Raw genomic sequence first — 26,565 nt, forward strand, 5'->3', positions numbered from 1 at the left:
GAAAGGTTTGTATTCACCTCCCCAATCTGACTGAATACTCTTAATCTTAGTATTAAGCTGTAACTCAACCATGGACTTGAAATTTTGGAAAATAGAGATGGTTTCGCCATTGGACTTTATATAGGAAAAATCCATGTGTACCTAGAGAAAGCATCAATGACGGAAACATAATATGTATAACCAACATATGAGGAAACATGTAAAGGTCCCCACAAGTCAGTGAAAATAAGTTCTAAAGGTGAATATACATTAGTAGGATTGTGAGAAGGTAATCAATGAGTTTTACCCATACAACAAGAGAAACAAAATTTTGTGAAGCTTTTATTCAAATGGGAAATGTTACAATGATTAAGAACAATTTTCATAACATGATCATTTGGATGCCCTAACCTAGCATGCCAAAGATTAGCAACATTGGAAGAAGAAAAACCAGATTTTGAGCCTTTGTTAGAGCTATTATTGACATTAGCAATTGAATAAGGGAGGTCAACATTTGTAGCAGGGACAGAAGTAGCATCAGCAGGGAAGATTGCCTTGAAGTTGAAGATTGTGAAATGAATAAAAGTCATCAGTGCCCACAACCTCTTGAAGGAGGACTTTATGTCTCTCTTGAGATTTGCAAGACAACTATGAGGATGAAATTCAAAAAACACAGAGTTATCTTTGGCAAGCTGACTCACACTTGACAAATTTTTCTAAATAGAAGAAACATGTAACAATTTGTGAAGTTTAAAGGTTATACTAGTGTCATTAGGAGACATAAAGGTTGAGGAACCAGTTTTAGAGATACTTAAACCTTTACCATTGCCTATGAAGATCTGATCTGGGCCATCAAAATGAGTGAACTGCTTAATTGAGAATCACCAATGAAAACTGGGTCCAAAGTCTGGTATCCAAGTAGAGCCAGGTCAACCAGTTCCATGAGAGGCCGAGTTCGTGAGCATGGCACTAGGTTGACTGTGACCCGAACCCGTTGACTTAGAATTGGGATTAACCCAAGTGTTGGAGGTTCTAGTTGGACCAGTAGAATAAGGAATAAGCTACATGGTAGTAGGATAAAAAAAAGTTAGAGAATCATGTGGGTGAAAGCTAACATCAGTCCTGAAATGACAAACATTAGCAATATGTCCATATTTAAGACAAATTTGACACTGAAAGATAGCAAACTGGCCACCATTGCGGCCTCTGCCGGAGCTTCCACCACCGTGTCCAGTACTCTGATCAGAAAAGGTACCATAGCCACCGTCGCGGCCATACGAGTCTTGATAACCACCATTTTTGTTGGTGTTTAGATGCGAGTAACCTTGGGTGTAGTTTAGCGATGCAAAATTGATCATCTGAGCATCTCGATTGTAGCAAGTAAGGCGAGTTTCATGACCATAGAGAAGAGCTTCAATTTCGGCAATGGAGGGAATACGCTTCTAACTCTTCGTGACGAACAGGAACGCCTACGCCAACTAATTCGAGAAGCGCATCAACGTACTCCTCGTGACGAACAGGAACGCCTACGCCAACTAATTCATCAACGTAGCCTTTGATTTTGCGCAAGTACTCCTCAATCAATTTTTCATCAAGACTAACCGCGCGCATGGCATAACAAAGTTGCCGCCCATGAGATTTGGTGTGAAGGCTAATGTATTCATGGATTTTGTTCAAAACTTCATACGAATGATTGGAACCAAGAACTCTCGACAGCACGGACTTCGAAAGTGTAGATTGTAGCCAAACAAGAAGCATTTGGTCTTGAACCTCCCAGGTTTCCTACTCAGGGTTGACTCGATCAGTGATGTGATCGTCCTCAGTGAGGTAACGTGGTGGAACAATGGGATTAATAGCAAATTGCTGCAGCTTGTGCGATTTGATCACTGGCTCAACATGTTGACGCCAGTGTAGATAATTAGAATCATCAAGTTTCTCTGCAATCGAGTTGGAAAAAGATTGAGAAACGGAATTGGAAGGAGCGGAAGCCATGAACACACAGTAGAGAACCTCGCAGAAAAACTATGCTTACGAAAAAATGGCTCTAGATACCATTTCGATACATTGAGAGAGAGTGAGAGAGAAAAATCGAAAAAGAATATAACTGATATTGTTCATTTGAAAAGTTAATTCAAGTTAGTTGCAACTGAGGTATTTAAGGACCTCTGAACTGAGAAACTAACCATAACTAATCCTAACACTTGAAGTTTGAATTTTGTGTAAAATCTCACACATTCACCACACTTTCATTGCTTTCTATTAAACATATAGCTTTCCCAAAAAAGAGTGTATCATCTGCATACTGTAATATGCTAACCTCCACCTCGTTTCTACCCACTAAGAAACCTTGAAACAAGTTTTTCTCCATCGCTTCTCTCATCAGTCCATTTTGTCCCTCCAGAACAACGTTAAATAATAGCGGAGCTAGTGGGTCCCCTTGTCATAGGCCTCTTTGTAGGATGAACTCTGACGAAGGGCTGCCATTAATCAATATGGAGACAGAAGCTGATTTTAGGCAGCCCTCAATCCATGATATCCATTTTTCACAAAAACCCATCCTCCTCAACATATATAGCAGGAATTCCCAAGATACTAAATTGTAAGCCTTTTCAAAGTCCGCTTTGAAGACCAAGCACGGCTTGTTCCTTGACTTTGCTTCATGGATTACTTCATTTGCAATGAGGGTGATGTGTAGCAAATGTCGGCCGTCCATGAATGTTGTTTGTCTCTCATCTATTAATGTTGGCAGCACCTCCTTCAACCTCCTTGCTAACACCTTTGTCACAATTTTGTATATGCCACCTATTAGAGAAATAGGCCTATATTCATTTAAATTTGAGGGTCATTTACCTTGGGAATGAGAGCAATGAAAGATGCATTGCAACCCTTTGGGAGAGTTTCGTGAACAAAAAATTCATTCATCAAGCAAAGCACATCAACCTTGATAATTTCCCAAAATTCCTTAATGAATTTGAAGTTAAGGTTGTCTGGGCCAGGGGTCTTGTCACTCCCACACCGCATTCTTAATTTCTTTTTCAGTGAAAAGCTCCAATAATCTGTCATTGTCTTGCTGTCCAATGGCTTTAAAGCTGACCCCATCTAGTTTAGGTCTCACCCACTCTTCCTCCTGAAATCTGTTCTTGAAGAACAAGCATATCTCCTCCTTCACCCTTCTAGATTCATCAATCCAAACACCATTTACAAACACTCCTCTCAAAGTGTTGGATCTACGATTTGAGTTTACAAGATAGCACACCTATCTATATATAGACAGTTACATGACTATTGGCATCTCTCTAACTAACTGTACATTCATCTCTAATACCCCCCCTTCTCTCAAACTAAATGTGTCGGACCAGAAGTTGCTTTGCTAGAACTCTCACAAACAAAGAATAGTTACAATGGAACTAATTCTAGAAACTTCTGGTTCATGAGAGAGTTCTAGTAAAGCAACTTCTGGTTCATCACATTCTAGCTGTTGATCAATGGGCAGCTGCTTTGACAAAGCCTTTGGCACCTTCTAGGTTTATGTTTCTAAGAGACAAACTCAATGTGGCTGAATTCCATTCTGGAAATCATCCACCTTGAGTTTGAGGGGGGTATTAGAGATAAATGTACAGTCAGTTAAGTATGCAGTTAGTTCAATTGTAGTTAGTTAGTTAGAGTTAGCTTAACTGTTTATTTTCTGTTAGTTTGATAGTTTGTTGAAGTTAGTTGAGATGCTAACAACTGTGTCACTGTAAATACAGACAGATGTGCTAGCTTGTTTAGAGTGTAATCATAATCAGTTTTCATCTTTTGCTTCCTCTCTCTTCTCTCAAACCTATCTCAAACTCTAATAATCTTTACTGATGGATTCTTCAAACAAGTAGTTATTGCAGTGAACAATATACTAGTGTAAACCATGTGCATCATCTACACCAAGGATACAGAATTTAAAGTAATAAATACATGGATCCAAATTACCCTATGTAAGATGATTACTTAATTCAATTGACTATTGTACGTATAATGAGACTAGACACCTAACAGTAAAAGTGTATATCAATATACTAGTGACAAGCATTTCCAAAACAATGCATAAACAAACATTATATGAAGTGAATATTTGGTAGATAATTTCCTACCGCTGGTTGAAAATTGTCAGACCGTTTGTCTCATGCAATAAAGAAATATCTCCAATTACACACAACACCTGAATGAAATTGTGAAATTAAAAGAAACTATTAAAAAGAGAAAGGAAAATATGGTAAACAATTGAAGCAAAAAATAAATGGAAAAACAATTGTCAAAGAATCAAAACAAAGAGATGAAGTTTCTAACAAATAAATGGGAGTAATCAATCCCCTGTTCCCAGTTCTCTTATAGCAAAATAGTACAGCAGCAATGGACATACATTGAACTAATTATTTCCCCAAATAAGACATACTACTTAATAGAATATGCTTAATATAAACGTTCCTTATTTTAAACCAACAGTATAATCCTACAAGAGACTGTTAACTACAGCAACCAGCAGCTAATATGTGAAATGGGTAGTTCTCAATCTAAAAAGTTACCTTTTTGTTGCATCCTACAGAAAAACCAATGGCTGTGCTAAGTAACCCATCAATACCACTAGCCCCCCTGTTAGCAGCTAGCCTCACCAAGTTAATTGGTAGGTCTGAGTTTAACAGGAGTCATGAAACACTTTGATAGCATATAGACCAACTACATCCATATATATTTGCATCCTGAATGGGCATAGTATTACTAAGAAAAAGGGCAGACTCAGAGGAAAGAACATCTGACATCACATGTGCAACATAAGGTTCAGTTAGGGAGCAGTACACAAACACTAAACGAAAGAATAAATCAGAATCATGCATTAATATTGGTGCATTTGTAATAATTTATCAGATCATCTCACCACCAAAACCAAGTCTTGTGCATTCTTCAACAATAAACGATGCCCGAACAGCGTTAATATTGGCACTTTATTTCAGGAAGTTTCATAATTCATTGGCTTGATCCAACTGATAATACAAGAGACAAACATAACAAGAACAAACACTTCAGACAAATACAACAGAGAAACATAACAACTAGAAATAACCTGGCAAATGAATAATTTTCTTCTTTTTTCTATGGTACATGAATTAAATTTCCCAAAATCTAAGCTGTTCGGCAACCATCAACGCTAGATATCTAGCTGAAATGGAGCTTTTTTTTAGATCTATACAATTTGGGTATTTAAATTTTAAAAATCATGTTCATCTTATAATTGATTTTCAGATAGAATTTGTTCTTAAAAAGCTCAACTCTAAGTTGGCTTTCTTCTAGTCTAAAATTTTCAAAACTTTCATTCCCTTTTATTCTTCTTCTCTCACAGAGTCATTGTAGAATAAGATAAAGGTGTAAAGACCTACACATCCAAAAGTCAATCATCCTGCAAAAAAAATTACATATTATAACCTGAATTTGAATTAGTTTTTTTGTTAGAGCTGTAATAAAAAGACTATAAACGATTCGTAAACTTCACCTAATGTAACATGAATAGAGTTCAAACGTGCTGTCTTCGATCTTTTAATAAAATGTTGAATTTCAGTACAAGGTAAGTGGGCAAGTGTACTGTCTGTGATTCAAGACCAAAGGGATCTTGTGTGCAGTGTTATAAAACTCAGACTGGACCAGCAAGTCCAAACGGTTAAACCGGAACCCGGGCATAGCACCGGTTCGGGTCACATATCAAATCGGATATGCATCTAACTCGGTGCCATGGAATCAACCCAACACTGAACCAGTAAGAACTGGGAAACTCGGTCTAGTCGGATACACTCAATTTCCCGGTTGTACTCTCTCACTTTCCAATACACTTTGGTCTGTCTATTATATCTACTTTCACACAGTCCTATACCTGCCTATTGTTCTCACACGCTGCCCAATGTTTGTTTATTGCTTTCTCGCATAGCCCAGTACATTGCTTTTTTTGTTGTTTACGCTACTTTTTGTTGTTTGTGAACACCTGAATATAAAAATAGAGAAAAACAACACAAAATAGGATTTGAACCAAAGGTCATCAACTTTTCTAAAATATTTAAAGCCACTGCACATTTTGACTTGCCTCAAAATAAGTGGCACAAAATCTTGACTTGCCTCCACAACCTGCACATTTTGTTAGTAACCTAAAGAGATCAAAAATATTATTTGTATCTTAACAAACATGAATAATTTATTCCTCTAGAGAAAGAAAACTACAAATCAAGTTGATGGAAATAAAAGAAAAACTAAGTGCAAAAAAAGAGCCAGCAAAGCAACCAATTGAACTCCAATAATGCATGTATTAGCAACAGCATACAGAATGACAACAAACCAAGTCACAGGAATGAAATTAATAAATCATCACACATTCAAAATAAAATAAAGGCTAAAATACACTATCGGTCCCCTATAATGCTCAATCCGCAATTTAGGTCCCCCTATTTCCAAATCAAGACATTCAATCCCCCTATTTTTCAAAATCAGCAATTTTCGTTCTTCTGTTAGTTGACCGTTAATTTATTATCCATGGTCAAACGTTGAGTGAAAAATAAAAGTATCTAGGAGACCAGGCAAATAGAAGCAAAAGCAAAAGCCATCACAAACTAAAACCCTCACCTGACCAGACTCCCAGGTTAAGTAGAAGTTTCCCCGACTTGAGACTACAACATACCTTCCATCTGTAGAGCGATCGACAGTAGTGAAAGTTCCAGTGAAGTAGCTTGCACCACTAATACCAAAAGAAACTGTTCTGAAGAAGCAACAAAGATAGATAAATGCCTTGACCTTGCCACATAAAAATGAAAATATCTAGCAATTTACATAATATGAAAGATGCCCAAATGAATGACTTTTAGAAGTATATAATCAAAGAAGTCAACCTTCTTCATGAATAACATCATTGACACTCGTCCTATAGCAAAAGTCTTCGACAACAAATAAAGTTTATCCAGTTGTTGTTGCCGTGTGTTCAAATGATTTCCAATATAAATACACTACACACATCATTTCTCTTTTTTTTCGCCAATAAGTAAAAAAGGAATATTATGAACAATTAAAAATTGAAAATATAAATAAAAATATGTAAACAGGGATAAAAGTATGCAGCAGAAAGAGTTTATAATTAGCAAGGAACTGACTGTGATCAGGTAGACAAATAATATAGAACACTAACCAAATCCATTATTCATACCATCATCTCTCTCTTGCTTCTTCTGCTTTTCCTTTGGTGTGGACTTCACCTGGACAACTATATCAAGAGATGCAAAATATTGACTAAAAGAATGAAATAGGGAAGCAAAAGTTTGCAGTCTCATCAAATAACAGTGAAAATTCAGTACAATGGATATATTGTAAAATGATAGAAGTCCTTTTTTAATGTAAAAATACATAAATGGGTTGGTGCACAAAGCAGTGGTATAATTTTATCATGCCTAATACCAGGTCCCATGCTCTCACTGTCTGGATTATTGGAGGTGTGCCCCCAGTTTCCCTTTCCTCTATGTTCTCCAAGTATAATGTATCCTGCATTAAATTTGATGATGATGACTGATGAAGTTTGAATGAATATTAGGTGGAGAGGAAGAAGATTTTAAAATGCTTTGCAAAATGAATATTGAAATGGATGTAATTCTACATATTTTATTTCTGCGCTTCTCTGTTTTTCAAATCTGTTTGTGATGATGGGGCTGCTGATTTTAACGTTAAAGTTAAAGCTCACTCGTATGATATTTCTAATCGACTGAAAGTATAAAAACCCATCAAGTCAAACTCATCTTATAATTTCGTTTTATATCTACATGCTATAATTTATATATGTGTTATTATTCAATTATTTTCCATCAGTAAAAACTTCGATGAGACCAAATCATAAATTTTCTCATAATCCACTTTAATAATCAAGCATCTCCTTCTCTTCCTCCTAACTTCATCTACCACCTAATTGGCCACAACACTTTGAAGTAGGTTTTTTCTCTCCCCAAAACACACTTCATCTCTTGGCAATGACCCTTGGGAGGAATTTTTTTTATCCTATTTCCTAGTACCTTGACCACAATCTTTCTTATTATTTGCTTATGTATGAAAAATAAAAATAAACATCTTTTAATTTACCCTTTCAATCCTATTCCCCTAAATCTAAATCTGACCAAAATGTACCTTTCATACTCTTTAATTGGCTCCTAAATTCCCAGCAGTCTGAGTCCGCAGTATCCACACCTTAGCGGTGGCTGATCCGACCCCCTTCGATAAGACATCTTGATACCTTAATTTATCAATCTGTATCACTTCTAGCTGTTATCACTCCGCTAAGAAACAAAAAGGTGAAACATTAAATTAAATAGCAAAAACCTTAAGGAAAAAAAAAATAGACGATAATTATAGGAAATGATGGCAAATCAGAAAACTGACCCTTCAAAATTCTGTTATAATAATCACTTTTCAATTGGAAAGGAAAACACATATTAAGCTTGGTTATTTGGCACAGTCAGAGATAAAAAAAAAATTATTTCGTCTCTACCCCTTGTCTCTCACTATCCCTTTGTGTGTGAGATATTAAGATCTAAGGGAGCATAAGATGCAAGGTTGAATGTGATTATACTATTCTTATGATCCATCATAAAGAGAAAAGTTTATTCCATATGCAGTGAAAAGTTGAATATCCATGAAACCCCATATAAACTGCATCCAAATGAATTGCAGAAAGGAAATCAGTATGCAAACAAAATTCCCCAAAAGCACTAGTTCTATTATCAGTAATAAACACAAGTAAAACCAACTTTCCAAAATCAAAACTTCAAAGAAAAACCAAAATCCCAATTGCAAGAAAGTGCCTATAAACACACCTCCAAAGGCCATGGATGAAACTCTGCCACAAATGCAGTGATATCGTTGTTTCTGCAAGGCACACCAATCAAGAAGGAAAATTTCTTCGGTTTTCCCACTATCTCTGACCAACCCAACATGCAGAAAAGCAAAAAGGATGAACTTTTACATGAAAATCATGTTGTGGACAACTAACCATGTGGGAGAGAGTGTGAATAGGAACATTAAATTTACCTCTTAATTATAAAGGATAATATTTAAAACAGAAAAAACAAAAGCGAGTGTCAGCAATCAGCAAGTCCAAGTGACAATAAAATAAAATAAAATTCAAGCTGGGTAAGAAACAAAGCCTGGTTTGGAAAACTGTTCTTAAACCCAAAATCCTAGTCTTTCATGTGTAACTACAGTACCACTGGTACTCTTTCAAATCTATAATACATAATTACTTTTGCTGAGCAAAAAAAAAAAAAAACCCAAAATCCTAGTCTAGAATTGGAACAGGTTATTCTGAGTGATGGCAATAGCACAAACACATGGTGGGCAAATAAATAATAAAGAAAAAAAATACGTTTTTACTATTAGAATGAATCTACTATAATCGTAACGGGAAAAAAGAAGAGAATGAAAGCAAGAAAGAAAAAAGTGAACTTACAGAAATTACGGAGCAGTTGCTTGACGTATTGGGCATTCATTTGGAATTGTATACTACAACAACAGTGAAAAAACCAAAGTGTCGGCATGCATCAAGGATATCAGGTACAAACAATTCTATTTCACTATCTAAAATCGGCGTCGTTCAATTTTAACAGCTACCTTTCTACCAAATGGCGATTCATGATTTGAATTTTCACAAACGCGTTCCTCTAATTCTCCCGTAATAATAATAATTTAAAAGAAAATCCTAGTCTAGAATTGGAACACGCTATTCTGAGTGGTGGCAATAGCACAAACAATTGGGCAAGGCGGCACGTGCATCATGAGCAATCAGCTTCTCTCTTTTCCTGCTGAAGAAGCTGATCAGAAGCATATTTTTTAGTTTGCACATATATATTGTCTGTTTTCTCATCATATCAGTAAATGGCTCAGAGTGAATTTGAACTCCGGAACCTCACATTTTGGGGAAAGGTATTTCCTCATTATATATAAAATATATATACACGCCATTAAGCAGTAACAGATTAGTGTGTCAGTAGAAAACTGCTAAAGAACTCTGAACATTGTAAAAATATTCATATGAGAAAGTTAAATTTATAGGTAAATTAATAAATCAAAATGACGCGACATCACAAAGGCACTGACTGTCAAGTTACCAAAAATGTGCAGTCAGTTAAAATAGGAACCAATCAAATTAAACAAAACATTTTCTTCAGAGCAATAAAGATAGCAACAAAAAAGAAATTTAGTGTCAGTCAATTGATGTTGATTATGGTCAGAGAGTATGCTTTATATTTACTTCTAACCCATAAGCTAGAGACACACAACAATCAGAAGTTATGAACTAAGCAAGAATAGCCACAAAAACCATAAAGGATAAACAAAATCCTACCTTCAAGTAGATGTCTATAGCTCTGTACAGACCATCATGATTTGGTCTAGCAAAATCAGGAATGGATTGTGATTAGAAGCTAAAATACAGAGTGCAATGAATAGAATTTTAAAGTGGGACTTGTAAGTTGTAACACAAACTTTATATCAATTTCAGTTTGTCAATTGAATTAATAACCAAAGAAAAAAAATCATACAACATTTCAAACATGCTTAGGCTCCATTGAGATAAATAATATCTAAATTATAGTTTAATAGACTTTCTTTACTCAAGTGCTGAATACAAAGCTTCCAACAGAACCTTCTGTGAACAAAGCTTGGTTTATATTATATGCAGTTTCTGTCAGAATAATGCATTAAAATTGGTGCATTTGTAATAATTTATCAGATCATCTCACCATCAAACCAAGTCTTGTGCATTCTTCAACAATAAGCGATGCCCGAACAGTGTAAATATTGGCACTTTCTTTCAGGGAGTTTCATAATTCATTGGCTTGATCCAACTGATAAAACGAGACAAACATAACAAGAACAAACACTTCAGACAAATACAACAGAGAAACATAACAACTAGAAATAACCTGGCAAATGAATAATTTTCTTCTTTTTTCTATGGTACATGAATTAAATTTCCACAAATCTAAGGTGTTCGGCAACCATCAAAGCTAGATATCTAGCTGAAATGGAGCTTATTTTTAGATCTAGACCATTTGGTTATTTAAATTTTAAAAATCATGTTCATCTTATAACTGATTTTGAGATAGAATTTGTACTTAAAAACCTCAACACAGAGTTGGCTTTCTTCTAGTCTACACTTTTCCAAACTTTCATTCCCTTTTATTCTTCCTCACAGAGTCACTGTAGACTAAGATAAAGGCATAAAGACCTACACATCCAAAACTCAATCATCCTGCAAAAAAAATTACATATCATAAAATGAATTTGAATTAGTTTTTTTGTTAGAGCTGTAATAAAAAGACTATAAACAATTCATAAACTTCACCTAATGTAGCACGAATAGAGTTCATACGTGCTGTCTTCGCTCTTTTAATAAAATGATGAATTTTAGTACAAAGTAAGTGGGCAAGAGTACTGTCTGTGATTCAAGACCAAAGGGACCTTGTGTGCAGTGTTATAAAACTCAGACTGGACCAGCAAGTCCAAACGGTTAAACCGGAACCAGGGCATAGCACCGGTTCGGATCACATATCAAATCTGATATGCATCTAACTTGGTGCCATGGAATCAACCCAACACTGAACCAGTAAGAACTGGGAAACTCGGTCTAGTCGGATACACTCAATTTCCCGGTTGTACTCTCTCACTTTCCAATACACTTTAGTCTGTCTATTATATCTACTTTCACACAGTCCTATACCTGCCTATTGTTCTCACACGCTGCCCAATGTTTGTTTATTGCTTTCTCGCATAGCCCAGTACATTGCTTTTTTTGTTGTTTACGCTACTTTTTGTTGTTTGTGAACACGTGAATATAAAAATAGAGAAAAACAACACAAAATAGGATTTGAACCAAAGGTCATCAACTTTTCTAAAATATTTAAAGCCACTGCACATTTTGACTTGCCTCAAAATAAGTGGCACAAAATCTTGACATGCCTCCAAAACCTGCACATTTTGTTAGTAACCTAAAGAGATCAAAAATATTATTTGTATCTTAACAAACTTGAATAATTTATTCCTCTAGAGAAAGAAAACTACAAATCAAGTTGATGGAAATAAAAGAAAAACTAAGTGCAAAAAAAGAGCCAGCAAAGCAACCAATTGAACTCCAATAATGCATGTATTAGCAACAGCATTCAGAATGACAACAAACCAAGTCACAGGAATGAAATTAATAAATCATCACACATTCAAAATAAAATAAAGGCTAAAATACATTGTTGGTCCCCTATAATGCTCAATCCGCAAATTTGGTCCCCCTATTTTTCAAAATCAGCGATTTTGGTTCTTCTGTTAGTTGACCGTTAATTGATTATCCATGGTCAAACGTTGAGTGAAAAATAAAAGCATCTAGGAGACCAAAATTGCAGATCGAGCATTATAGGGGGACCAAAAATGTATTTTAGCCTAAAATAAATTCATGAAAATAAGGACATCCCTGTCAAACAAGCAATATTAATGAAACATACAGCAGGAAGAAGGTTGGAAACCGCAGTGCCTGATGATGTTATGGCTGCTGCTGGAATGTGAGATCCTCTTCCATATCCAACAGCATGATATGCAAGTGAACGCTCATCGAAGCATGAAATACATGTGATTAATTTGTGACTTGCAGCAGCAACAGCAAGAGGGAAACACCTAGATCCAGGAGCAATACACAAACACTAAACGAAAGAATAAATCAGAATCATGCATTAATATTGGTGCATTTGTAATAATTTATCAGATCATCTCACCACCAAAACCAAGTCTTGTGCATTCTTCAACAATAAGCGATGCCCGAACAGTGTTAATATTGGCACTTTCTTTCAGGGAGTTTGATAATTCATTGGCATGATCCATCTGATAATACAAGAGACAAACATAACAAGGACAAACACTTCAGACAAATGCAACAGAGAAACATAACAACTATAAATAACATGGCAAATGAATAATTTTCTTTTTTTTTCCGTGGTACAAGAATTAAATTTACCAAAATCTAAGGTGTTCGGCAACCATCAAAGCTAGATATCTAGCTGAAATGGAGCTTATTTTTAGAACTAGACCATTTGGTTATTTAAATTTTAAAATTCTTGTTCATCTTATAGTTGATTTTGAGATAGAATTTGTTCTTAAAAAGCTCAACTCTAAGTTGGCTTTCTTCTAGTCTAAAATTTTCCAAACTTTCATTCCCTTTTATTCTTCCTCTCTCACAAAGTCATCGCAGAATAAGATAATGGCGTAAAGACCTACCCATCCCAAAGTCAATCATCCTGCAAAAAAAATTAAATATTATAAATTGAATTTGAGAGGACGAGCCCTGGTGCAGCGGTAAAGTTGTGCCTTGGTGACTTGTTGGTCATGGGTTCGAATCCGGAAACAGCCTCTTTGCATATGCAAGGGTAAGGCTGCGTACAATATCCCTCCCCCATACCTTCGCATAGCGAAGAGCCTCTGGGCAATGGGGTACGAAGTTTTTTTTATTATAAATTGAATTTGAATTAGTTTTTTTTGTTAGAGCTGTAATAAAAAGACTATAAACAATTCGTAAACTTCACCTAATGTAACATGAATAGAGTTCATACATGCTGTCTTCGCTCTTTTAATAAAATGATGAATTTTAGTACAAAGTAAGTGGGCAAGAGTACTGTCTGTGATTCAAGACCAAAGGGACCTTGTGTGCAGTGTTATAAAACTCAGACTGGACCAGCAAGTCCAACCGGTTAAACCGGAACCCGGGCATAGCACCGGTTCGGGTCACATATCAAATCGGATATGCATCTAACTCGGTGCCAAGGAATCAACCCAACACTGAACCAGTAAGAACTGGGAAACTCGGTCTAGTCGGATACACTCAATTTCCTGGTTGAACTCTCTCACTTTCCAATACACTTTGGTCTGTCTATTATATCTACTTTCACACAGTCCTATACCTGGCTATTGTTCTCACACACTGCCCAATGTTTGTTTATTGCTTTCTCGCATAGCCCAGTACATTACTTTTTTTCTTGTTTACGCTACTTTTTGTTGTTTGTGAACACGTGAATATAAAAATAGAGAAAAACAACACAAAATAGGATTTGAACCAAAGGTCATCAACTTTTCTAAAATATTTAAAGCCACTGCACATTTTGACTTGCCTCAAAATAAGTGGCACAAAATCTTGACTTGCCTCCACAACCTGCACATTTTGTTAGTAACCTAAAGAGATCAAAAATATTATTTGTATCTTAACAAACTTGAATAATTTATTCCTCTAGAGAAAGAAAACTACAAATCAAGTTGATCGAAATAAAAGTAAAAACTAAGTGCAAAAAAAGAGCCAGCAAAGCAACCAATTGAACTCCAATAATGCATGTTTTTTTTTTTTTTGCTCAGCAAAAATAGATATATTATATATTAGAAGTACCAGAGGTACTAAGGATTCAAATGATTCCACATTGTGGAACTGATTGGTAGTACATAACCAAACTGCAAACTCGTGGAATATTACATAAATTCATTATCTTTCCTCCCACCTAATTCCAATAATGCATGTATTAGGTACAGCATACAGAATGACAACAAACCAAGTCACAGGAATGAAATTAATAAATCATCACACATTCAAAAAAATAAAGGCTAAAATACACTATTGGTCCCCTATAATGACCAGACTCCCAGGTTAGGTAGAAGTTTCCCCGACTTGACACTAGAACATACCTTCCATCTGGAGAGCAATCGACAGTATTGAAAGTTCCGGTGCAGTAGCTTGCACCACTAATACCAGTAGAAACTATTCTGAAGAAGCAACAAAGATAGATAAATGCCTTGACCTTGCCACATAAAAATGAAAATATCTAGCAATTTACATAATATGAAACATGCCCAAATGAATGAGTTTTTGAAGTATATAATCAAAGAAGTCAACCTTCTTCATGAATAACATCATTGACACTCGTCCTATAGCAAAAGTCTTCGAAAACAAATAATGTTTATCCAGTTGCTGTTGCCGTGTGTTCAAATGATTTCCAATATAAATACGCTACCAACATCATTTCTCTTTTTTTCCCCAATAAGTAAAAAAGGAATATTATGAACAATTCAAAATTGAAAATATAAATAAAAATATGTAAACAGGGATAAAAGTATGCAGGAGAAAGAGATTATAATTGGCAAGGAACTGACTGTGAACAGGTAGACAAATAATATAGAACATTACCCACATCCATTATTCATACCATCATCTCTCTCTTGCTTCTTCTGCTTTTCCTTTCGTGTGGACTTCACCTGGACAGCTATATCAAGAGATGCAAAATATTGACTAAAAGAATGAAATAGGGAAGCAAAAGTTTGCAGTCTCATCAAATAAAAGTGAACAATCAGTACAATGGATATATTATAAAATGATAGAAGTCCTTTTTTAATGTAAAAATACGTAAATGGGTTTGGTGCACAAAGCAGTGGTATAATTTTATGATGCCTAATACCAGGTCCCATGCTCTCACTGTCTGGATTATTGGAGGCGTGCCCCCAGTTTCCCTTTCCTCTATGTTCTCCAAGTATAATGTATCCTGCATCAAATTTGATGATGATGACTGATGAAGTTTGAATGAATATTAGGTGGAGGGGAAGAAGATTTTAAAATGCTTTGCAAAATGAATATTGAAATGGATGTAAGTCTACATATTTTATTTCTGGGCTTCTCTGTTTTTCAAATCTGTTTGTGATGATGGGGCTGTTGATTTTAACGTTAAAGTTAACGCTCACTCGTATGATATTTCTAATCGACTGAAAGCATAAAATCCCATCAAGTCAAACTCATCTTATAATATCGTTTTATATCTACATGCTATAATTTATATATGTGTTATTATTCAATTATTTTCAATCAATAAAAACTTCGATTCGATGAGACCAAATCATAAATTTTCTCATAATCCACTTTAATAATCAAGCATCTCCTTCTCTTCCTCCTAACTTCATCTACCACCTAATTGGCCACAACACTTTGAAGTAGGTTTTTTCTCTCCCCAAAACACACTTCATCTCTTGGCAATGACCCTTGGGAGGACTTTTTTTTATCCTATTTCCAAGTACCTTTACCACAATCTTTCTTATTATTTTCTTATGCATGAAAAATAAAAATAAAAATCTTTTAATTTACCCTTTCAATCCTATTCCCTAAATCTAAATCTGTCCAAAATGTACCTTTCATACTCTTTAATTGGCTCCTAAATTCCCAGCAGTCTGAGTCCGCAGTATCCACCTTATCGGCGGCTGAACGGAACCCCTTCGATAAGACATCTTGATACCTTAATTTATCAATCTGTATCACTTCTAGCTGCTATCACTCCTGTAAGAAAAGAAAAGGTGAAACATTAAATTACATAGCAAATACCTTCAGGAAAAAAAAATAGACGATAATTATAGGAAATGATGGCAAATCAGAAAACTGACCCTTCACAATTCTGTTATAATAATCACTTTTCAATTGGAAAGGAAAACACATATTAAGCTTGGTTATTTGGCACAGTCAGAGATAAAAAAAAAATTCTTTCGTCTCTACCCCTTGTCTCTCACTATCCCTTTGTGTGTGAGATATTAAGATCTAAGGGAGCATAAGATGCAAGGTTGAATGTGATTATACTATTCTTATGATCCATCATAAAGAGAAAAGTTTATTCCATATGCAGTGAAAAGTTGAATATCCCATGAAACCCCATATAAACTGCATCCAAATGAATTGCAGAAAGGAAATCAGTATGCAAACAAAATTCCCCAAAAGCACTGGTTCTTTTATCAGTAATAAACACAAGTAAAACCAACTTTCTAAAATCAAAACTTGAAAGAAAAACCAAAATCCCAATTGCAAGAAAGCGCCTATAAACACACCTCAAAAGTCCATAGATAAATGCCTTGACCTTGCCACATAAGTATCTAGAAAAGTATCTAACAAAGATAGATAAATGAAAATATCTAGCAATTTACATAATATGAAAGATGCCCAAATGAATGAGTTTTTGAAGTATATAATCAAAGAAGTCAACCTTCTTCATGAATAACATCATTGACACTCGTCCTATAGCAAAAGTCTTCGAAAACAAATAAAGTTTAACCAGTTGCTGTAGCCGTGTGTTCAAATGATTTCCAATATAAATACACTACACACATCATTTCTCTTTTTTTCACCAATAAGAAAAAAAGGAATACTATGAACAATTCAAAATTGAAAATATAAATAAAAATATGCAAACAGGGATAAAAGTATGCAGGAGAAAGCATAAAATCCCATCAAGTCAAACTCATGTTATAATATCGCTTTATATCTACATGCTATAATTTATATATGTGTTATTATTCAATTATTTTCCATCAATAAAAACTTCGATTCGATGAGACCAAATCATAAATTTTCTCATAATCCACTTTAATAATCAAGCATCTCCTTCTCTTCCTCCTAACTTCATCAACCACCTAACTGGCCACAACACTTTGAAGTAGGTTTTTTCCCTCCCCAAAACACACTTCATCTCTTGGCAATGACCCTTGGGAGGACTTTTTTTTATCCTATTTCCTAGTACCTTTACCACAATCTTTCTTATTATTTTCTTATGCATGAAAAATAAAAATAAAAATCTTTTAATTTACCCTTTCAATCCTATTCCCCTAAATCTAAATCTGTCCAAAATGTACCTTTCATACTCTTTAATTGGCTCCTAAATTCCCAGCAGTCTGAGTCCGCAGTATCCACCTTATCAGCGGCTGAACGGAACCCCTTCGATAAGACATCTTGATACCTTAATTTATCAATCTGTATCACTTCTAGCTGCTATCACTCCTGTAAGAAAAGAAAAGGTGAAACATTAAATTACATAGCAAATACCTTCAGGAAAAAAAAATAGACGATAATTATAGGAAATGATGGCAAATCAGAAAACTGACCCTTCACAATTCTGTTATAATAATCACTTTTCAATTGGAAAGGAAAACACATATTAAGCTTGGTTATTTGGCACAGTCAGAGATAAAAAAAAATTCTTTCGTCTCTACCCCTTGTCTCTCACTATCCCTTTGTGTGTGAGATATTAAGATCTAAGGGAGCATAAGATGCAAGGTTGAATGTGATTATACTATTCTTATGATCCATCATAAAGAGAAAAGTTTATTCCATATGAAGTGAAAAGTTGAATATCCCATGAAACCCCATATAAACTGCATCCAAATGAATTGCAGAAAGGAAATCAGTATGCAAACAAAATTCCCCAAAAGCACTGGTTCTATTATCAGTAATAAACACAAGTAAAACCAACTTTCTAAAATCAAAACTTGAAAGAAAAACCAAAATCCCAATTGCAAGAAAGCGCCTATAAACACACCTCAAAAGTCCATAGATAAATGCCTTGACCTTGCCACATAAGTATCTAGCAAAAGTATCTAACAAAGATAGATAAATGAAAATATCTAGCAATTTACATAATATGAAAGATGCCCAAATGAATGAGTTTTTGAAGTATATAATCAAAGAAGTCAACCTTCTTCATGAATAACATCATTGACACTCGTCCTATAGCAAAAGTCTTCGAAAACAAATAAAGTTTAACCAGTTGCTGTAGCCGTGTGTTCAAATGATTTCCAATATAAATACACTACACACATCATTTCTCTTTTTTTCTCCAATAAGAAAAAAAGGAATACTATGAACTATTCAAAATTGAAAATATAAATAAAAATATGCAAACAGGGATAAAATTATGCAGGAGAAAGAGTTTATAATTGGCAAGGAACTGACTGTGATCAGGTAGACAAATAATATAGAACATTAACCAAATCCATTATTCATACCATCATCCCTCTCTTGCATCTTCTGCTTTTCCTTTGGTGTGGACTTCAACTGGACAACTATATCAAGAGATGCAAAATATTGACTAAAAGAATGAAATAGGGAAGCAAAAGTTTGCAATCTCATCAAAGAAAAGTGAACAATCAGTACAATGGATATATTATAAAATGATAGAAGTCCTTTTTTAATGTAAAAATACGTAAATGGGTTTGGTGCACAAAGCAGTGGTATAATTTTATGATGCCTAATACCAGGTCCCATGCTCTCACTGTCTGGATTATTGGAGGCGTGCCCCCAGTTTCCCTTTCCTCTATGTTCTCCAAGTATAATGTATCCTGCACCAAATTTGATGATGATGACTGATGAAGTTTGAATGAATATTAGGTGGAGGGGAAGAAGATTTTAAAATGCTTTGCAAAATGAATATTGAAATGGATGTAAGTCTACATATTTTATTTCTGGGCTTCTCTGTTTTTCAAATCTGTTTGTGATGATGGGGCTGTTGATTTTAACGTTAAAGTTAACGCTCACTCGTATGATATTTCTAATCGACTGAAAGCATAAAATCAAATCAAGTCAAACTCATGTTATAATATCGCTTTATATCTACATGCTATAATTTATATATGTGTTATTATTCAATTATTTTCCATCAATAAAAACTTCGATTCGATGAGACCAAATCATAAATTTTCTCATAATTAACTTTAATAATCAAGCATCTCCTTCTCTTCCTCCTAACTTCATCAACCACCTAACTGGCCACAACACTTTGAAGTAGGTTTTTTCCCTCCCCAAAACACACTTCATCTCTTGGCAATGACCCTTGGGAGGACTTTTTTTTATCCTATTTCCTAGTACCTTTACCACAATCTTTCTTATTATTTTCTTATGCATGAAAAATAAAAATAAAAATCTTTTAATTTACCCTTTCAATCCTATTCCCCTAAATCTAAATCTGTCCAAAATGTACCTTTCATACTCTTTAATTGGCTCCTAAATTCCCAGCAGTCTGAGTCCGCAGTATCCACCTTATCGGCGGCTGAACGGAACCCCTTCGATAAGACATCTTGATACCTTAATTTATCAATCTGTATCACTTCTAGCTGTTATCACTCCTGTAAGAAACAAAAAGGTGAAACATTAAATTACATAGCAAATACCTTCAGGAAAAAAAAAATAGACGATAATTATAGGAAATCATGGCAAATCAGAAAACTGACCCTTCACGATTCTGTTATAATAATCACTTTTCAATTGGAAAGGAAAACGCATATTAAGCTTGGTTATTTGGCTCAGTCAGAGATAAAAAAAAAAATTCTTTCGTCTCTACCCGTTGTCTCTCACTATCCCTTTGTGTGTGAGATATTAAGATCTAAGGGAGCATAAGATGCAAGGTTGAATGTGATTATACTATTCTTATGATCCATCATAAAGAGAAAAGTTTATTCCATATGCAGTGAAAAGTTGAATATCCATGAAACCCCATATAAACTGCATCCAAATGAATTGCAGAAAGAAATCAGTATGCAAACAAAATTCCCCAAAAGCACTGGTTCTATTATCAGTAATAAACACAAGTAAAACCAACTTTCCAAAATCAAAACTTTAAAGAAAAACCAAAATCCCAATTGCAAGAAAGCGCCTATAAACACACCTCAAAAGTCCATAGATAAATGCCTTGACCTTGCCACATAAGTATCTAGCAAAAGTATCTAACATAGATAGATAAATGAAAATATCTAGCAATTTACATAATATGAAAGATGCCCAAATGAATGAGTTTTTGAAGTATATAATCAAAGAAGTCAACCTTCTTCATGAATAACATTATTGACACTCGTCCTATAGCAAAAGTCTTCGAAAACAAATAAAGTTTATCCAGTTGCTGTTGCCGTGTGTTCAAAGGATTTCCAATATAAATACACTACACACATCATTTCTCTTTTTTTCCCCAATAAGTAAAAAAGGAATACTATGAACAATTCAAAATTGAAAATATAAATAAAAATATGTAAACAGGGATAAAAGTATGCAGGAGAAAGAGTTTATAATTGGCAAGGAACTGACTGTGATCAGGTAGACAAATAATATAGAACATTAACCAAATCCATTATTCATACCATCATCCCTCTCTTGCATCTTCTGCTTTTCCTTTGGTGTGGACTTCAACTGGACAACTATATCAAGAGATGCAAAATATTGACTAAAAGAATGAAATAGGGAAGCAAAAGTTTGCAATCTCATCAAAGAAAAGTGAACAATCAGTACAATGGATATATTATAAAATGATAGAAGTCCTTTTTTAATGTAAAAATACGTAAATGGGTTTGGTGCACAAAGCAGTGGTATAATTTTATGATGCCTAATACCAGGTCCCATGCTCTCACTGTCTGGATTATTGGAGGCGTGCCCCCAGTTTCCCTTTCCTCTATGTTCTCCAAGTATAATGTATCCTGCATTAAATTTGATGATGATGACTGATGAAGTTTGAATGAATATTAGGTGGAGGGGATGAAGATTTTAAAAGGCTTTGCAAAATGAATATTGAAATGGATGTAAGTCTACATATTTTTTTTTTTTTTTTTGCACAGCAAAAATCTGATAATATTTATAGGGTCAGTACTAGTTGTACTGAAAAACATATTATACAAGCAGAAACTGCCATCCCCAACTACAAAAATTAACCACAATAGGTGGTTACCCAAACAACAGAAACCCCTAAGACATTTCCTCCTTTAAGCAAGATGACCATTGATTAAAATGTATATGGAAATCTTTCTCCATGCAATTGATCCAGGACCAAGTGAGAAATAAAGCTTCATCCATGACTTTTTCAGAGCATAAATCCTGGTTATTAAACACCAAGGCATTTCTATGCTTCCAAATTGCTTCCATGATTTTATGTTTGGGTGCAGCCTGCATGGTTCTTTTCTAGACTCCACTTAGTCTATATCGGAACCAATTGCAAGGGCATACAACCATTTGTATTTCAGTACCTCTGGTACTCAGTTCATATATATAATTACCTATCTTTGCTGATCAAAAAAAAAAAACAAAACATGAAAACCTTAAAACCCCTAACCCGAAACAAACAACAAATTCAACAACAAAGTAGCTGCCTCGGTAAGTTAAAACCAAACTACTAAGAAATTCTCAGAACTAGTACAATGCAAAACAGAATCATAAACAAATATAGAACAAACCAATCCTAGGTTTGAGCTTCTAATTGACAAGTCTTCATGTGTAAGTGACTAAATCTAAAGACTTGAAAAGAATCTGATTACCTTGAGGCGTCTCCATGCAGAACCGGGCCACCTAATACTATTGATATCTTCATTTCCAATTATCGTACCTGCATGTCCAGTTACTCAAACAAAAAGGCAATAGACCAGGTTACAAAAAGTTTCCTTGTAGATACTATAACTACCATTAAAAGCTTTTGTAAGTTTTTTTTCCTTAGGGATAAATGCATTTCAAAATAAACCATGCATGACTTAGCCATCTTGTCAGCACTAGCTACCTCAAAACCATCTCTTCTAATGGAACTCTTTAACCTGCTCCATTACAGAGGCAGCATGAACACTGCAAGTGATCAATATCAGAATTCAGAAGCTACGAACTAAACACTGCAAGCATGTTGTATCTCCAACCACAGAGGCAGCAAAGAGAGAGGAAAATGAAACACATAGAAAAATCAAAGAGGAGGGAGTTGATGTTTTTATTTTTTCAGAACCCAAGAAGAAAAGGATCCTCTAGATTATAGGAAACAAAGAGAAAGGCCCAAACAAACCATAATGAAAGATTCCCTTTTTCATTCACAAAGGTGTAAAAACTGATACAAAAAAGAATTTGACCATTTAACTTTAAATATTCCAAATTACATGAAAAATGATAGAAGCAGGGAATGATGGTAAATAAAACAACAAAAACCGAAAAGATATCAAAAAGGCATACCAGGCACCTGGTCTAGAGAAACTTGAAGCGAATAATGGGCTTCTTGAAAAGTAGAGAAGGAAAATTCATCCCATGCAAGGGTCATTGACAGAATGGAAACACTTTCCAGCTCATCTAACTCAATCTGGGAGCGGCTAAAGAATTAGTATTTAAAGTTATTAAAGTAATGGCAATAAGATGTTGAACCTTTACCTGAGGGATGAAAAACCAAAAAGAACCTTTCTTTCTGGTGACTCACATTATCATCCAAATTGACATAGAGTGATTTAGAGTCGGCATCGTTCTTGGAAACATAAATGAGAGGAAAGACCGAGGAGGAGTGGGTTGGGAGCAAAACAAAGTGAAGGTCTTAGGACTGGGAGGGAGCGCCACCTGAAACCTAAGGAATCCAGTAGGGGAAGAAGGGGAAGGAGAATTCAAGATTTGGAGAGCCTCCTTCAGTTTCTCAAGTCCCTCCTCCAATGTCAACGCCGGAGACAGAGTCCGCGTCACGCACTGCTCGAAAACCACTTCCTTTTCCAAAACGTCGTCTTTTAGGGGCACAGGTCCATCCAGCCTCACTCCGACTCTGACTCCACTAACCTCACTCCGACTCCGACTGCACACTCTCCCACTTCCCATTCCCAAACCATTACCGCCTCCCTCAAGCAAAAACATTGCTCCATTGCACACCCTCCACCCTCCCAACGCCGACACCGCCAAATTCATGGCTAACGGTTATGAAACGAAACCCTCACTCTCTATATATAAAATAAAACACCAACATAATTATAAGATTCTACATTATATTATTGATATTGGTAACAATAGGAGAGAATAATCATTATTACATTTACCTTTTATTCACTATCTATATATAAAAGAAAACTACCAACATAATTATAAAATTGAACATCTTATATTATTGACATTAAGCAAAATAGAAGAAAAAGAGTCTATTTAAGGGCTTTTTTACTAAGGGGTAAAAAAATTAATATTCCAATCGGAAATATATTTTAAAAGAATACTTAAAGGTAAATCGTATCAGGTGTTAGAGGACTTCTAACTGAAATCGTAAAAATATTTATGACTTACAAATGTTATTTTTTTTTACTTTAAAGTCGGATATTTTTAAAACGGAAGTCATATTTTGTTATAAATTTTCATTTTTTAAATGCTTTTTTACTATTTGTAGACATGTTTTTATCAAATCAGAAAACTGACCCTTCACGATTCTGTTATAATAATCACTTTTCAATTGGAAAGGAAAACGCATATTAAGCTTGGTTATTTGGCTCAGTCAGAGATAAAAAAAAAATTCTTTCGTCTCTACCCTTGTCTCTCACTATCCCTTTGTGTGTGAGATATTAAGATCTAAGGGAGCATAAGATGCAGGTTGAATGTGATTATACTATTCTTATGATCCATCATAAAGAGAAAAGTTTATTCCATATGCAGTGAAAAGTTGAATATCCATGAAACCCCATATAAACTGCATCCAAATGAATTGCAGAAAGAAATCAGTATGCAAACAAAATCCCCAAAAGCACTGGTTCTATTATCAGTAATAAACACAAGTAAAACCAACTTTCCAAAATCAAAACTTAAAGAAAAACCAAAATCCAATTGCAAGAAAGCGCCTATAAACACACCTCAAAAGTCCATAGATAAATGCCTTGACCTTGCCACATAATATCTAGCACACATATAAAAATGAAAATATCTAGCAATTTACATAATATGAAAGATGCCCAAATGAATGACTTTTAGAAGTATATAATCAAAGAAGTCAACCTTCTTCATGAATAACATCATTGACACTCGTCCTATAGCAAAAGTCTTCGACAACAAATAAAGTTTATCCAGTTGTGTTGCCGTGTGTTCAAATGATTTCCAATATAAATACACTACACACATCATTTCTCTTTTTTTCGCCAATAAGTAAAAAAGGAATATTATGAACAATTAAAAATTGAAAATATAAATAAAAATATGTAAACAGGGATAAAAGTATGCAGCAGAAAGAGTTTATAATTAGCAAGGAACTGACTGTGATCAGGTAGACAAATAATATAGAACACTAACCAAATCCATTATTCATACCATCATCTCTCTCTTGCTTCTTCTGCTTTTCCTTTGGTGTGGACTTCAACTGGACAACTATATCAAGAGATGCAAAATATTGACTAAAAGAATGAAATAGGGAAGCAAAAGTTTGCATCTCATCAAAGAAAAGTGAACAATCAGTACAATGGATATATTATAAAATGATAGAAGTCCTTTTTTAATGTAAAATACGTAAATGGGTTTTGGTGCACAAAGCAGTGGTATAATTTATGATGCCTAATACCAGGTCCCATGCTCTCACTGTCTGGATTATTGGAGGCGTGCCCCCAGTTTCCCTTTCCTCTATGTTCTCCAAGTATAATGTATCCTGCATTAAATTTGATGATGATGACTGATGAAGTTTGAATGAATATTAGGTGGAGGGGATGAAGATTTTAAAAGGCTTTGCAAAATGAATATTGAAATGGATGTAAGTCTACATATTTTTTTTTTTTTTGCACAGCAAAAATCTGATAGTATTAAAATAATCAGTACTAGGAGTACTGAATAACAGAATATACAAGGCAGTACTCTGCCAGCCCCACCTACAAAGATAAACCACAAAAGTGGATACCCATACAACAAAAGAAAACCCTAAGACATTTCCTCCTTTAAGCTAGAAGACCATTGATTAAAATGACTATGGAAATCTTTCTCCATGCTGTTGATCCAAGACCAGGTGTGAAACACAGCTTCATCCATAACTTTTTCAGAGTTGAAATCCTGGTTGTGAAACACCAAGGCATTTCTATGCTTCCAAATTGCTTCCATGATTTTATGTTTGGGTGCAGCCTGCATGGTTCTTTTCTAGACTCCACTTAGTCTATATCGGAACCAATTGCAAGGGCATACAACCATTTGTATTTCAGTACCTCTGGTACTCAGTTCATATATATAATTACCTATCTTTGCTGATCAAAAAAAAAAAACAAAACATGAAAACCTTAAAACCCCTAACCCGAAACAAACAACAAATTCAACAACCAAAGTAGCTGCCTCGGTAAAGTTAAAACCAAACTACTAAGAAATTCTCAGAACTAGTACAATGCAAAACAGAATCATAAACAAATATAGAACAAACCAATCCTAGGTTTGAGCTTCTAATTGACAAGTCTTCATGTGTAAGTGACTAAATCTAAAGACTTGAAAAGATCTGATTACCTTGAGGCGTCTCCATGCAGAACCGGGCCACCTAATACTATTGATATCTTCATTTCCAATTATCGTACCTGCATGTCCAGTTACTCAAACAAAAAGGCAATAGACCAGGTTACAAAAAGTTTCCTTGTAGATACTATAACTACCATTAAAAGCTTTTGTAAGTTTTTTTTCCTTAGGGATAAATGCATTTCAAAATAAACCATGCATGACTTAGCCATCTTGTCAGCACTAGCTACCTCAAAACCATCTCTTCTAATGGAACTCTTTAACCTGCTCCATTACAGAGGCACATGAACACTGCAAGTGATCAATATCAGAATTCAGAAGCTACAACTAAACACTGCAAGCATGTTGTATCTCCAACCACAGAGGCAGCAAAGAGAGAGGAAAATGAAACACATAGAAAAATCAAAGAAGGAGGGAGTTGATGTTTTTATTTTTTCAGAACCCAAGAAGAGATAAGGATCCTCTAGATTATAGGAAACAAAGAGAAAGGCCCAACCAAACCATAA

At 34.8% G+C, this 26,565-nt stretch overlaps 1 protein-coding gene and 1 long non-coding RNA gene across 51 annotated transcripts; both read right to left on the bottom strand.

Annotated features, from left to right (window-relative positions):
• Positions 1-4,105: 4,105 nt before the first annotated feature.
• LOC100808170 (uncharacterized) lies at positions 4,106-5,983 on the bottom strand. The gene is made up of 5 exons (XR_001383238.1): positions 5,501-5,983; positions 5,388-5,407; positions 4,889-4,994; positions 4,539-4,765; positions 4,106-4,174 (listed from the first exon to the last, which is right to left on the bottom strand). It is a non-coding gene; the product is annotated as an uncharacterized lncRNA (long non-coding RNA).
• Positions 5,984-6,077: 94 nt separating this feature from the next.
• On the bottom strand, positions 6,078-26,342 carry LOC102661143 (uncharacterized). 50 transcript variants are annotated; one of them, XR_005891546.1, is made up of 14 exons: positions 23,000-23,136; positions 22,808-22,931; positions 22,374-22,435; positions 22,138-22,205; positions 21,223-21,306; positions 20,974-21,030; positions 19,824-19,968; positions 19,102-19,185; positions 18,853-18,909; positions 17,704-17,848; positions 16,219-16,363; positions 15,230-15,581; positions 14,731-14,808; positions 14,166-14,209 (listed from the first exon to the last, which is right to left on the bottom strand). XR_005891546.1 is itself a non-coding variant. In XM_041015567.1 (7 exons), the coding sequence occupies exons 2-6, from the start codon at positions 15,237-15,239 to the stop codon at positions 12,644-12,646; spliced, it is 291 nt and encodes a 96-aa protein (XP_040871501.1). In that variant the 5' UTR covers positions 15,240-15,305; positions 15,498-15,550; the 3' UTR covers positions 11,949-11,991; positions 12,516-12,643. The 50 variants fall into 50 exon arrangements, 2 of the variants coding, with proteins under 2 accessions (XP_040871501.1, XP_040871506.1); XR_005891550.1 differs by lacking the exons at positions 14,166-14,209; positions 14,731-14,808 and adding exons at positions 6,078-6,123; positions 6,616-6,748; positions 8,771-8,773 and having other exon boundaries at positions 15,234-15,581; positions 18,853-19,185; positions 20,974-21,306; XR_005891558.1 differs by lacking the exons at positions 14,166-14,209; positions 14,731-14,808 and adding exons at positions 6,086-6,123; positions 6,671-6,748; positions 8,771-8,773 and having other exon boundaries at positions 15,234-15,581; positions 18,853-19,185; positions 20,974-21,306.
• Between the last annotated feature and the right edge of the window lie 223 nt (positions 26,343-26,565).

This window comes from Glycine max, chromosome 1, assembly GCF_000004515.6.
Source record: "Glycine max cultivar Williams 82 chromosome 1, Glycine_max_v4.0, whole genome shotgun sequence".
Lineage (NCBI taxonomy): Eukaryota > Viridiplantae > Streptophyta > Magnoliopsida > Fabales > Fabaceae > Glycine > Glycine max.